The 14,411-nt window shown below is 38.9% G+C and overlaps 1 protein-coding gene and 1 long non-coding RNA gene across 2 annotated transcripts; one reads left to right on the forward strand and one right to left on the reverse strand.

Moving 5' to 3' along the window:
* Window positions 1-286: 286 nt before the first annotated feature.
* LOC144661539 (polycomb complex protein BMI-1-A-like) lies at window positions 287-13,137 on the reverse strand. The gene is made up of 10 exons (XM_078522345.1): window positions 13,019-13,137; window positions 6,530-6,763; window positions 5,756-5,852; window positions 5,030-5,085; window positions 3,820-3,882; window positions 3,413-3,506; window positions 2,476-2,503; window positions 1,767-1,865; window positions 1,488-1,571; window positions 287-957 (listed from the first exon to the last, which is right to left on the reverse strand). Exons 2-10 carry the CDS (start codon window positions 6,636-6,638, stop codon window positions 634-636), a joined length of 954 nt encoding a protein of 317 aa, XP_078378471.1. The 5' UTR covers window positions 6,639-6,763; window positions 13,019-13,137; the 3' UTR covers window positions 287-633.
* LOC144659878 (uncharacterized) lies at window positions 8,373-10,468 on the forward strand. Its single transcript, XR_013571980.1, has 3 exons — window positions 8,373-8,506; window positions 9,608-9,664; window positions 10,136-10,468. It is a non-coding gene; the product is annotated as an uncharacterized LOC144659878 (long non-coding RNA).
* Window positions 13,138-14,411: the final 1,274 nt, after the last annotated feature.

The following is a 14,411-nucleotide window of genomic DNA, read 5'->3' on the forward strand; positions in this document are numbered from 1 at the left end:
GGTCGCTTTTAACCACTTACCCCAAGCTTTCCTAGTTTTCCGAGTACAAGATGGCGCTCACTCGCTCGCTCAAAATACGCCTGAATGGGCCCTTTGCAGCTTACGGTCATACGGGTACAAATTCCGCCATGCTGGAGCGGGGGGGGGGGTTTTTTTTTTGGGGGGGGTTTTTTGCAAGCTTCGTTCTAGGACATTCAAAACAAAGGAAAGTCAAGCATAACTGCTTTAGAATTTTTTTTTCTTGCTCTCCCCTCCCTCGCTTTCGGCCCCCCCCCGGGAGTTCGTTAGAGTCACTTTGTTTTGAATGTCCCGGCGCGTAGCTTGCCCTCAAGCAAGGTGTCGTTTTGTACCATATGATCGTTAGCTGCAAAGTGCCCATTGCTGGATAGTACTTCTGTCGCTGAATGTTCGATATCCACTTTCAGTTCGCGCTCTTCATCTTTTAAAATTTACCTGAGGAGTAACCAATCAGAGACAAGAGCGATTGTCTACGCTCGGTGGTCACATTGGCAGAGACAAGCTCGCAAACTTTAAGAAGTTCTTGGCAAGGCCTGTATAAGAACTGCACTGTCCTCACAGTGTCCTCGTCCCACCCCTCCCTAGGAAGTGTACAAAAGCAGCCAACTTGCTGTTTCACACGAGAGCAAGCTCTTGCTCGCCGGGGTCGATTTCAAAACTTGGCGGAGTCTCTGGAAATGTTGGCGAAATGTCCGCACATGTTTGAAAATGTTGTTCGGCGTTTGACGCACATTCGGGCAGCTCAGGAAGTTTTTCTTTCTCTTCCACATCAATTGGCTCGGTTTTTATTACCGCACAACTCTCGTTTTCTTTTGTTTCACTTTTCTCTTCTTTACAGGTTTTCAATTTCTTTTGCGGTGCTTCACCCACGCTCTCTTTGCTTGTTTTGGTATCCTTGTCGCATGCGTCCAAGAAAGAGTATTGTAGATCTAGGAAAGACTGCAAGAGAATTGAAAATATTTTAAGACGGTTTCCGCTGAATATTCTACCAGTAAGGGCAAAACTAACGTTACCAAAAAGACCTCACAGCATGGGCACCGTTATAATACAGTAAAAGAAGAACCTATCGAAATTTTAGCTCTCAAGCTGACCCCGCGAGAGAAAAGCGAATTTAAAATTATCCATATTTTAGTTAAAATGGACGTTTTACGCCAGTTCAAGACAAAACTAGGTTTGACATTAAATTCCTCAGGAATGGTTTAGAATTTAATAGCGGGGTCAATTAGAGAAGTGAATTACAGTGAGATTTTTCAAACAGGATGAGTAGATTTTTGGTAATTAGTTTTTGCACATATTGCTCGAACCTTGAGCGGAATTCGTCTTGAATATACAGTAAGTTAATTAGACCACTTTGTTGTGACTAAAACCACTCTGAACGATCACAGCAAACACAAATAACGTAACTGAATGAGGCAATCTGCACTTGAAAAAAATCGTCACATGGAGAGTTAGGCTAAAATCTCTCTTACTTTCGAATAGAGTCCGTATATTTGAGAAACTTCTTTCATTGTGAGTGAATCGTCGAGGAGTTCATCAGAACGCACGAGTTCAGCCTGAAACAAAAAAAAATGGCCAGGTATTCAAGGCTAAAATGAAATCATGCACAGAGTCTTTTCTTAAAAAAGCTAATGCATTAGTAAATGTCGTTCATTCGTTCGTTCGTTCGTCGGTCGATCGATCGGTAGTTCGTTCGGTCGATCGGTCGATCGATCGGTTGTTCGTTGGTCGGTCGGTCGAAGCAGTATTACCTGCTGTGTATCAGGAATGGCGAACTTCATGACAAGGAATTTCTTCAAGACATTAACAGTCACTGCAGATGGACATCGGAGATAACGAGTCGGGAAGATCTGAAGACAGAAAATTTTCACACTTTATAACCCAATCGCTTTTACTGAAGTTCTGTTTGCAATCAAAATCAAAATTTTTAATCCAGCTTATGTTCTTTGAAAACGCTATGGTCAATGGTCAATTACGAAGAAAAAGTTCTTGCACAAGAAAATTAAGAGGAAAAAATTCGTGCACAAGTAAGCAAGGGAAATTTTTTTGGTTCTGTTGGTAAATAAATTTTTGCAAGTTCCATTGCCGAAAAAAATTCTTACTTAGAAGTAAAAACCCAACCCCTTTCCCTCAAAAGTTACAGATATGTCCAGGATTGAACGCTAATGAGATGCACGTTCCTCATGACAGGCATCACAAAGTGTCCTTATTAATAAAAATTCACCAAAACACACCAAATTTTGTTAAATATGAAGTAATATGGAAACGTCAAATAACACAGTCAAACATGAAGTACTCATTAAACAATACCTTCGTTCAATCCTGGACATAAGTGAAAAGTTATATGGTCCTTCCCTAAATAGCCCCAATGTGCGATTATATTCACTTCGTGAAAGCAGGACAAAAACGAACAAAGATCAACCAGTGAGTCAACCAGAGAGTGGTATTGAGTTTACTAACCTGTCGCTCATTCCAGTTTCTTTTTCTCCTAAGAATTATAACAAAACAAAACAAAAATGACGAACTGAACGTAAAATTGTTATTGGAGAATACAGCAAAATTACAGTGCCCTCCGTCCGGCTATCTTCCAGCCAAAGTTGATTTTTATTGGCTAAAAAAATTACAAAGTACTTCAAAAATAATCCACCAGGTTTCACCCGATATAATCTAACAGGATAATGATCAGCCTTGCCTAGCTATTAATTCACCATTTTTTTTTCATGGGGAGATTCCCAGACTTAGGGCCTGTTTACATGAACGACGAAACTCGTTCCGGATGAAGTTCGACGCATCAATGATAGAGCTGTTCGAACTGTTCAACCTAGGCATTTCACGTGCGCGGCGCGGGAAAAAAAGGTGGCGCATGTTTCGCGCAATCATGTTATTGTGCCCATTAATGGTCATATATGCAATTTTAACGAGCAATTCGACCATAGAGATGCTTCTTTGGGCTAAACAGTTGCTGTTCCGCTGAATCACTGTGGCCCCGATGCGGGAGATGCGGTTTCATCAGGATCGTTGTTTACATGAAACCAGAATGAAATGTCACCAGCGAAACTCAGGACGGAAGAACCACCGGAGACCCGCCGGACGAAAAGAAAGAGAAAATATGGGGATGGATGACCGTCCGGAATGAAAGCATCCGGAATCATGTAAACAGGCCCTTAGTGTTAAAAGAGACCCTTGGGCAAATACCTACAAACCTGACCCAAGAAAAACCGTGTGGGGAGGATTCGGCAGGGCTGAAAGAATGCCTTTTATATGCCGAACTTGACTGCTTATGCCATAGACGGCAGAATAAATTTCGAAAGACTACACTGAAATATTGTTTTGGGGGAACGTTTTCAATTTGATCAGTGCACCGGTGTAAAAAAAACATAGAACAGACTGTACAAACCTGTAATATTCCAGTGTGATAAAAATAGGGTCATCCATCTTCACCTCAGCGCTGTTTTTTGCTTGGGTTTCAGTGTTTACTTTTTCAGTTTCATCTGTGAGGATCATAAAACAAACCGTGTTGTTTTTGAATATGCGATTTTGATATTGATCTAGGAGGGTCAGAGGCAAGGGTCGGTAGGGAAAGCTAGGGGCCTTTTGGCTCGAGCTTTCTTAAATTATACAACAATTGGCTTGCTGACCTTCAATTGAACAGTCTACAATTATCAGTTACTTGCAGACGAGTTCAGAATTTCGTTGCTGTACGCTTAGTTGGTCGATAATTGACTTATTTACTTGTCAGTTGTTTCATGTAAAGACGCACACAATTTCTGCTCATTCAGAAAGCATCAAACCTTTTTTTCTTACCGTTGTTTGTAGTGTTTTCTTTTTCTTCCTTTTCTTCGAATTCCTTACGGCGACTGAGTTCGTCTGAAATTAAACATGAGACATTTCTATAAGACCATCGTTCACTGATTGTATGTGGGTGGGGGGGGGGGGGGGGAAATGCACCCTAGCCTGCGTAGCTGGCGGGATTAGCGCGGGATCAGATGCGCCGGCCAAGAATTTATCAGTTTTTTTACTGTCTAGTGTCACGTTCGTGTGAATCGTCCTTGCTTATAAAAGGTTGGTTCTCATATGATCGCCCCGATCGTTTCTATCGCCTCTGTCGCTTCAAAATGTTTGCTTGCGATCGGGGCGATTATATGAGAACATTACAAAGACGATCGCTAACGTCTGCGACGATTGGGGCGGTCACGATCACTTCGATCGCCCGTGTTCTATCTAGGCGATTGGTGGCAGACCGCGGCGATCGCGAACGATTATATGAGAACTACTTTCGCAGAGGAAGACGATCGAAGTGATCCAAACTGTCCCATGGTGCATCAATATTACCCATAACTACGTATCCGTTTTGCCTCCCTGAATTTTCCTCCCTTCGCCGTAAAACGGCAACGAGAGGATAGGAGGCCACGAGGTTTGTTCTTGCATAGAAGGCTGCCAATAGCGAATCGGAGGAAAAAAACCACCGCGGGAAATGAATACCAAGGGGAACAAAGAAAAGATCATGATTTTATTTTGTTTATTACATTACATTTTTTACTTCGAATATTGATTTATCTGACGCACGCACGAGGTTTTTGTAACTCGTTCCATTTTGTTGAGTTTGGCGCCAAAAGAATTGTTTCGGACCTAGGCTTTGACCAGGCAATTTGCATATACCAGACGATCGGGGCGATCAATGGGAACCTCCTGATCACTTCCAATCGCTTCGATCGCCTACGATCGTCTCAGTATTCGAAAACGATCGATGCGATAGAAACGATTGGGACGATCATATGAGAACCAGCCTTAATTAAGTATTGGCAGTTCATTTGTACGAAGTTCCTCGGTGTTCTGTTTTTGAAAAGCGATTCAAAGCACGCTTATCATTCAGGCGATCTTTTCTTTTCTTTCTTATTTTTTTTGGAGCGCGTACTGAAGTCGGGCACATAGTCCTTTAAACTGGCAAGGAAAATGACTGCCTTTTTTCGGTAAAAAGGTGATTGCAGATTTTTTCGTTTCTTGTATTACTTACCGTACACTAAACCTGGAACAAGTTTGTTGACAATGTCTTGAAGAGGTCGGTCGGGTCTGACAGGGCAAAGTGAGAGAAAATAAAGGAATTAAAAGTTAGTTGAGGATGCTGCGTTCAGTAACACAAAAGTCATTTTAAGAATTTAGGTGCAGCCTTACTGCAATTGTCCCGCTTCTTTTCGGAGGTAGGGGAAGTTTATAACTGAAATTTTACGGAATTTTCGATGGTCGTTTTTCACACTGTCTTAAGAGCGAAAACAGGACGATTACAATGCAATAATCCAAGTTTTTCGTCTTAAATTGTGTACATGTTCGTTCCGTTTTCACATTAGACGAGAAAATCATTTAAAATAGATAAATCGACTGTGTTTGTGTTAACTTGTGGGCGAAGCGACAGGTTTCCCGAGTGATCTGTCTGATGTCTAGTGCAAAGACAACGATTAATCGGTTTTCTTTTGGACTAATAATCCAGTCGCCTTTATTATCCGTTTTTTCTGTGAAAACATAGTTAGTAGAGGGTCCCCTCTACTAACTATGTACTACTACTACTAACTAACTATGGTGAAAACGGCCAATAACAAATTCACGTCCCAACGTTCTCGACAATATTTGAATAAACATAATAGGAGCAATCTCTTTCAAATTTGCATACATTTCTGATCGTGTCGACTGAAAGAGGAACAAAAGCCTCTGAGCTAGCGGGGAATGATTTCTTCCTAATACTCACCTTATATGCAGCAGAGGTTTAGTCTTGTGTACTTCGGCATCACAGACGGGACAGTGGTAGGATGTTTGAAGATACTTCACGATACAGCTGCGACAAACTGCAGGAAATCGGATAATAAAACGTGAGATTTCACGCCATTGTGTACAAGCGTGTAAACGATTGTAAACAAACTCCCTCCGGCTTTGAAAGTTGAACGGATACGTTTGATTTGTTGTGGGAATTGTAAGATAAAACAGAAAAATATGTTATGCGAGATTATCCGAAGTAAAACAATATACAGGAAAAATCCGGGAGACTTAGAAAATTAAATTAAACGAGCTATGTAAATTGCACTCAGCTACATTATCATATATAGGATCTCAAGTAGCTCTTCCTTTTCAAAACAAATCTAAGCGTGAACTTTACAACCAGCCAACAGTTGGAAATACATAGGATAATAATACCTTATTCGTTGATATCATAATTTGGACATAGTTGAACTCTGTTTCTCAGCTATTAACCAGCCGAGATTCTTTGCGGTTTGAAGCTAGACTGAGCTATAGTTAAATTGCATTTATATAACCACAGTAAAAACTAATATTTAAGATAACCTTCAAAGAAATAAGCCAGCCTGTTTAATTTTACTCGTAAGCAAACCTTTCCTTGCTTCGCTACGCATTTGTGAGCGACCATTTTGACCCATTTTAGGCTAGAAACTTCGAAACAGTCTCCGGCGCTCGTGATTAAAACGTATAAACAGGAACATTTCTAAATCGCTAAGTATAAATAACTTACAAGAATGCAGGCATTCAATAATCGTTGTAGCATCCACCAGATACCCAGCACATAACACACACATAATGTGAGGGTTTAGCTGTTCGAGGGGCATCTTGAGTAGGGACATATTAGTGCGACAAAACTGACGCCACTGAAGTGAGTCGCGTGTTGTCTGCTACGTACTCCAACGAAGAAATTGACGACTTCCTGGGTTGACCTCCGTCTTAGTTAAGTTATGCTGAAAGCGGAAAACTGAAAAACGGATGCAAACTGTCAATAAGGCAATTTGAAACATTTTGGAAATGCTATGCAAATAGCACAGTGATCTGACAGCTATAAAGTCGTCAGATAAACTCGAAATTTTACTTGCAACATAACGTTTCTTGAGAGCAAGTTTAAGGTTCGAATATAACTATTCCATTATTTTTCTTAGTCGAGAATTTAAACTGCCGCGAGTGCCCGATATTTTCAGTTTAACATTAACTGCAATGCAATTTTTAATTGTCGAGGAACATTTCTGATGATAAGTTTTTATCTGACTCCGGAAACCAGGGCTGACCGAAACCTTTCCACCAGAAGAAAGAGAAAAAAAAACCGAAACATTGAGATCGCTCAGCGCTAATGTACACGTCAGTTGCAAAATTCATTTTCGCACGTTTAATAAATTCAGCGAAGTTACTTGTTTTTTAAGCTCCTTTGATATTGACGAGGAACGAGACTGTTCTATTCACTACATTAATTTACAAAGCACACAGTAATTTTCAGAGTTATTTTAACTCCTGTAAAGGGGTTAAACTAACTCCTCAAGGTGGAGTTATTTTTTATGGAGTTATTTTAACTCCTAAAGGAGTAATTTTAACTCCAAAAAAAGAGTAATTCGCCCCAATAGGGGAGTTAATTAACTCCTTAATTGGAGTTACACTGTGGGGAGTTATTACAACTCTGATTCCGGAGTTAAATGTAACTCCTTCATGGAGTTAAATTCCAATTTAACTCCGCAAGAGGAGTTAAATGAACTCCTCTTTTGGAGTCATTTTTAAGGTGTTATTATAACTCCCCTTAGGGAGTAATTGTGGAGTGATTTTAACTCTCTAGGAAGAGTTAAAACTCCAGTTTAAGAATTATTTTCGTGGAGTTACTTCAACTCCGCTTGCAGGGAGACTTTATTTATAAACCCCAAAGCCTCTACTCATTTAGTTGCATCACTGACACGCAAATGTCGTCGGTATACCTAACTCCACACGAGTCCTGATCTGAACAAGCTTAGAACATGCCCCGGGGGGGGGGGGGGACTCCCATATGAAACGGACGGGGATGCTCGTCGGAAATTTTGAAAAGAACCCCTAAAAGAGACCAATCTGGGTGTGGCTCAAGCCTTTCTTGACCCCTAAAAGATACCAAAAAACTAAGAATGGAGTTTATATTTGTATATTTCTTCGTGTGTAACCCTAAACGAGACCATTATGGCTAAAAATATTGGCGTTTTGGGCGTTTTTTCCCAGAACACCCTAAGCGAGACCGAAAGTCCGAAATTTACACCCCTAAGCGAGACGACGAGCATCCCCGTCACTTTCATATGCGAGTCCCCCCCCCCGGGGAACATGCCCAGCGAGTCGCGCGCTCCGCGCATAAATTTAATGGAATCTAAAGAGCCTTCTGTTTGGAATCCCAGTGTTTTGTCTAAAGGAACCTTTTGCTTGCAATCCAAGAATTTTTCAACCGTAGGATTGCTTCGTTCATAAGCGAAACACGATAGAATTGCGGAAAGTCGGGCGCGAACTGGCGCGACCGGAAGTCTGCTTTCAATTAATAATTTTTACAGACCACGTGATTCGTTCCGGGCCTACTCGGCAACGGATTTGAAATATTCGGCCGCCATTTTCAGGTAACGTTTCATCGACGCACGGTTGAGTCATCGTAAGGTAGTTTTTAATCGATAAGTCACCTTCAAAAAGATGCATTTTACAGCCTTGTGGATTGATAACTTCGTAAAAGGTAAGCTTAATTGATGTTAGCGCTTAAAAGATCTAAAACGAGGCGGTTGTATTATCAAGTCAATCCAGTAGAATCCCTTACTCGAACCCCGCTCGAACCTCCCGAAGGAACTAAAATTGCGTTAAATAATCGAGGGTTAAATAACAGAGATGTACTATACAAGGGAAAGAAAATAGTTTCGGAAAGTCGGGAATTTCGATAAACCGAGGGTTCAAGAAATCGGGATTGTATGCTACGGACCAAAATCTGACTACAGTTGTATACAGGCGAAAACAAACTGCATGTGCGTTAGTTGTACATGGCAAAATTTAGAGTGATGGATTCTGCTGATTCTGATTATCTGATATTCAATAATTTTTGTCAGTTTGCATATTTAGTAAATTGTTAACTGAAGATATGCAAAGGATTTGTTACTGACTAAATTTAAGGGCTAATAGAAAAATCAAAGAAATCACTGGATGGAAAACATATAAACCTTACATGTTAGCTGAGTATGCGAATTGAATTGACTTATCATCTACATTGACTGTTGCACTAATAAATAGTTTTTTTGGTGGCACTAATACATGTTTGCAATTTTATGTTTTGCATTGATACATGTATCTCTGAATCCCAACACAAAATTTGGATAGCTTCTCTTCCATAATTTGCAGTTTCATGTGCATACATGTAAACACCTTGCACCACTTGAGCTGTAATATTAAGTTTCTTTATGTGAATAGTAGCTCACAGAACTGAGACCCCATTTTAATTTAATGAGGATGTTCCTACATGAAGGTAGCACCAGAACCATCCTCTTGCTATGTAAAAATAAGATTATCCTAGTACATGGACTCGAATCATCTGAGCACAATATTATGCAATGTGTTTTTAGCTTTTAGTTTACAAATACCGGTAAAAGGTTGCATTTGGCCCTGGTGCTAGGATCATCCTTGCACACGTATCAACCTGTCTGAGAGGTAGGATGATCCTAGCACTTCGAACATTCGCTCTGATGATCCTAGTGCTAGGATCATCCTCTTTCCATGTCAGTGGGGCCTGAGTGGACCATCAATAATATTGTTCTGTAACCCAAAAACTTTATTTTTAATCTTTTTTCAGATACTCATTGTATTGGAGGGTAATGCAAGCAATCCTGGTATTTATTTACCTGTTAGGGTAAGTTTCAACCTTCATCTAAAAATTAATTAACAGTTTGGTTTTAAAATGGTAGCTACAGGTATGGATGAATGAATGAAGCTTTTTTAACATTCAAATCTTTTCAGACTGGAAGCTGCTCTGTTTTAATGAAAGCAGCATTCACTTTTTAACTAGAGGGCCTTCAGCCATTTTGACTATGCAATGTAACATTAAAAATCCACACTTACAGTGGGTGAGATGACATGTATATTAGAATTTATTCAGGGCTCCACGATGTGAGATCTTGATATTTGGTACACTAAGCGAGTGTTGGCATTTTTGCCAGATCTTAAAGCTTGTGTCCAAATGAGTGACCACATTGTTTTAAATGTTAAAATATTATGGACTTCATTACTTAGGCTTCTGTTCTGTCAGACCTTGATGGCTGGTACATAACTGCAATTTCTGTTAACTTTCTACAACTCTAAAAGTTCTGTTTTATCTTTACAGAAAAATACCAACACAAGCTGGCCAACAAGGGAAAAGCTGCAGATAAATAAGTTAGGAATGATAATTTTATGTTATGCCAATTTTATACTTTTTATTGATTGTGTTTTTAAAATGTACTTTAGATTTTGATTGCCAGTGGGTCTGATTTAGATGGAAGAGTTTGCTTCCTGAAAAATAAATGCATATAATATTTTCCTGTTAACCATGGTTTATGCAATCTTGTTCCTGTTCATGAAAATTAAATTGTAAACCTGTGGCAGTTCAAATGAACAGATTGAATTTTGATGTATTATCATACATGTTGTATGAGCTCGAATTTTAAGAGAATTGTTAGTATTTAATAAAATGTTTTCATTATACATACTTGTAGATTCTTTATTTATTGATATCAATAGTAGAAATTTACATTATTGTCATTTTTAATACAAATTATGTACAGTGTATTAAACTCATGTCCAAATAAGAAAATGAACAATGACTGAATTAAAGATGTAAAAGTTAACAGTCAATTTGTGTGATGTTGCTTTACTAAATAGGGCGAATGCACCTGAGTTACTTTAACTCTGGTAACAGAGTAACTGTAACCCTGATTATGGAGTCAAAATAACTCTTTTCTTTGATGAAGTAGAGTTGAAGTGACTCCCTTGTTGGAGCTATTACAACTCCAAAATTGGAGTAAAATTTGGGAGTTAAAATGACCCTTAAAAAGGAGTTATTTTTAACCTAAATGTTTAACTCCACTTTTGGAGTTACAGTGACTCCCCACTAGAGTTAATTTAACCCCAAAATTGGAGTTAAAATAACCCCAAAAATGAGTTATTTTTAACTCCACTTTTAGAGTTACATTAACTCCCATATAGAGTTTAAATAACTCCTTTTGTAGAGTTAAAAAAACTCCTCTAGTAGAGTTATTTTAACACCAAAATGGGAGTTAAATGAAGGAGTTAAAATAACCCTTAAAAAGGAGTTATTTTTAACCTAAAATTTTAACTCCACTTTTGGAGTTGAAACAACTCTCTGAAAATTACTGTGCAGTAGCATCGCAAACGTTGTTTCAGCGACAGAAATTGTTTTTATCTCATGTGGGATGTTTAGAACAAGTCGATCAAATAGAATTTAGAATCACGAGCTAAGCCCGGACCAAACGACGATGAGAGTTCAAACTCTCACTCTCGTTTCGCATGGACCTATCTCATACACTCTCATCGACTCTCATGCGCTCTCATCGACTTTGAACGTGCTCAAATTTTCACGTGAGTCGATAAGAGTTTGACGGACTCTCGTTCTCGCTAGGTTCGAGTTGATGATAGTCGATGAGAGTTGAAAAAACTCTCATGTGAGTCAACTCAGCTAAAATCGACCCTCAGATGTCTTTTAGATGTAATTCTGTCAGATAGAATACGTATAGGAACGTAAAGAGTATCGCAGCCGAAGAATGAAAATTTTTTAAAAATGAAAAAGGTCGCGCAAAGGCTTCAACGAGGAGGCAGGTCTCGCGTTTTGATGCGTTCGTAAGGCGAAGCAACTTTTGCAAACTTTGGACTGCACGTCAGTACTATTTAAATCATATAATATCACTCACAAAAATAAATGGTTAAAATTGTGCCAAAACTTAAAAAAGAATTTTCATCGTACGTCTTTACAGCTTCCTGATTAACGAAGAAGTTCGCTAGCGGATAGTTTGCCCTGCACTAGTGGAAAACTAGTCAACTACATTTAGTCCGCTTTTATGCATTTGCAGCCAACGTGTCTTGCAGCTTAAGCTCTAAGTTTAGAATTCATTCGTCGCCGGCAATTCTAGAAAAGCGTGGGCAACGAATACACCAAACATACCGCAAGCTGTGACGATTTTAGCCAGTTTATTTGATTTTTTTTTCAGAGCTGTTTTATGTTCTATTCAGTGCAGCAGACTGACATTCCTTCTGTTTTCGGTTCCGTCATCGACGGCTGCTATAAAATACGGATCCTTTTTGTCATGGATGTATTTTGCTAGTACAATAATTTATAAGCGAAATACAGCAACGCTCCGAATTAATGTAAGTTGTCTGTCGCGCTTGGTGAAATTTCGACAATTCATTGTAACGCGTTGTATGTGCTGAAATTCACGGATAAGAAAAGTTTTGATAGACGGTCTTGATACACTAAAATAACGATTTGTGAACTTCCTACAGCAAATAAAAATGTACTTATTACACTAATTTACGATGATGGTTAGAATATTTTTTTGGATGTGAAGCAAAGATTCCAGTGCCGTATTCAGTACAGTAAATTAACGATATCGGTATTTTATATTATAATTTCATGTCCAATTCTTTTGAGTTGATATTTCATTTTGACACGAGGCGAATCCTTTCTTAAAGAATTAAGCTTTGCTTTTAAAATCAGGTTTTATAGTATTGTATATTCGGAGAAAGAAAATATGCAAAACTTCGTTTGGAAAGTTGAATTTTAACGAACGCCTCAACTAGTCCAAATACATCTTATATGAGACATCTATAAAAATATTGTGTAACGAAACTTTGAAACCGGCCGAGTTGACAGAACCCGTTGTGTTTATAACAATATCTGATGACTCGATTTTCCACCCGAAACGAAAATCAGAGACACCACAGAAGATCCGAGAGGCATACGAGGGCAGACAAATATGTAACAACTCTGCTATGTAAATTTATCAGAACAAACTCTCGGAAGATATGCTTAAATGGTCACGTTTGGCAGTTAATAACCTCCTGAAATGTACGATTCCGCGGAAAAATCACACGAAGCGCTAGGCGAAATTCGCCGCAAATTCACGACCATCTTTTGCCTATAACAAGATAAATTTGTTATCTAACGAACAGCAACGTATCAAGGTGAAATAAGTGAACTGAACGGGTAAATTACCTCATATTCCTGATGACATTTGTCTGAGCACACTTCGTCAAAAGAGAGCTTCACGTTGCCTATTATTCAATGCACTGGTCACGTGACTACCAGCCCCAGCTTCCCTCGAGGCTAAACGCAAAACAAAAGAAAATTTATTGAATTAACTCTTCAAAAGAACATTTAAATTTGAAGAAAATATTAAAAACAATTAAACAGCAACAATTACGCTGTAAAATCTAAATAAATGTGCTATGGAAACTACCCTGTAAATGCTCGGGCCTAAGTTTGCATTCATGTGCGTGACCAAGGCTAATAAATTGAAGGGTGTACGTAGAAAGATCCATGAACGACCGGTTTTACAAGATTTGCTTGTTGTATCCACGTATCCGGTTTTCATGACGTAGCCACCTTAAGTCCTACCATCAGTGTTAAGCTATATAAGGCGGGGGTACATGTGAATTTTTAGGAGGTTTAAAGAAAGTAAAGGAGCAAGAAAATTGTTGTTGAAACACCACCAGACAGTTGACCCCAACGCAAGAGCACTCCATTTTGTCAGGGGGACTAACTGGTGTCCGTCTACCAATTTTAAACCTCACAATTCTAATTATAAAATCACATTAAATCTCCAATATTTCTTATTTCTCTAAATTTAACTAATCTTTGAGAAAAACTCCTCTCCTCCCAAAAATCCCAAAAATTACCCCAAAATTAATAAAACACCGCAAAACATAGATTTGTGAATTGAGCATTTAGTTTTTGGATTGCTTGAAACGCTAACGAGATATTTGCATTAAACCCACATTAAACGGTGGAAAAACGGCTTTCGAGTGAAAAAAATACCCACAGAATAGTTTTATAGAGGTCGAAGATAATACAAACATTAGGTGTTATGGGAGTCGTAAAAATAATTTGGATATGAAAGTTTATAAAAAAAAAAACGCTCGTTATGATATGCAGCGTTCCCCTGCTTTCATAAGTCACCTAGCACAGTATTTTAAACCCCAAAACAGTCAGTATTAAAATCGGTTCTGCGGCAAAAAAGAGTTTAAAATGAAATAATAATCACTGATAAAAAAAAAATAACAACACAAAGTTACGTTCTTGGATATATATGTTATTTGCCGGCCGGGAGGTCCGTATTGGGAAAAACTGTACCCGAGGTCTTGAGTACGGCCCGAGGCCGCAGGCCGAGGGCCGTGCTCAAGACCGAGGGTACAGTTTTTCCCAATACGGACCGACCTAGGCCGGTAAATAACGTTTTTATTTTTTTCCTACTTAAGTTTGTTTGGATTTAAGAAACCGTGAAAAATCTGTCACAAAATCTTTGTTTGTATACGCGCGGATTTGATTTCAATGTTGAGTCCGACTCGATCGACAAGCAAGAGTCAAGCATTAAGTAAGACAAACATTA

The sequence above is a fragment of the Oculina patagonica genome, chromosome 7, assembly GCF_052425735.1.
Source record: "Oculina patagonica isolate OP01 chromosome 7, crgOcupat, whole genome shotgun sequence".
In the NCBI taxonomy this organism is placed as follows: Eukaryota; Metazoa; Cnidaria; class Anthozoa; order Scleractinia; family Oculinidae; genus Oculina; species Oculina patagonica.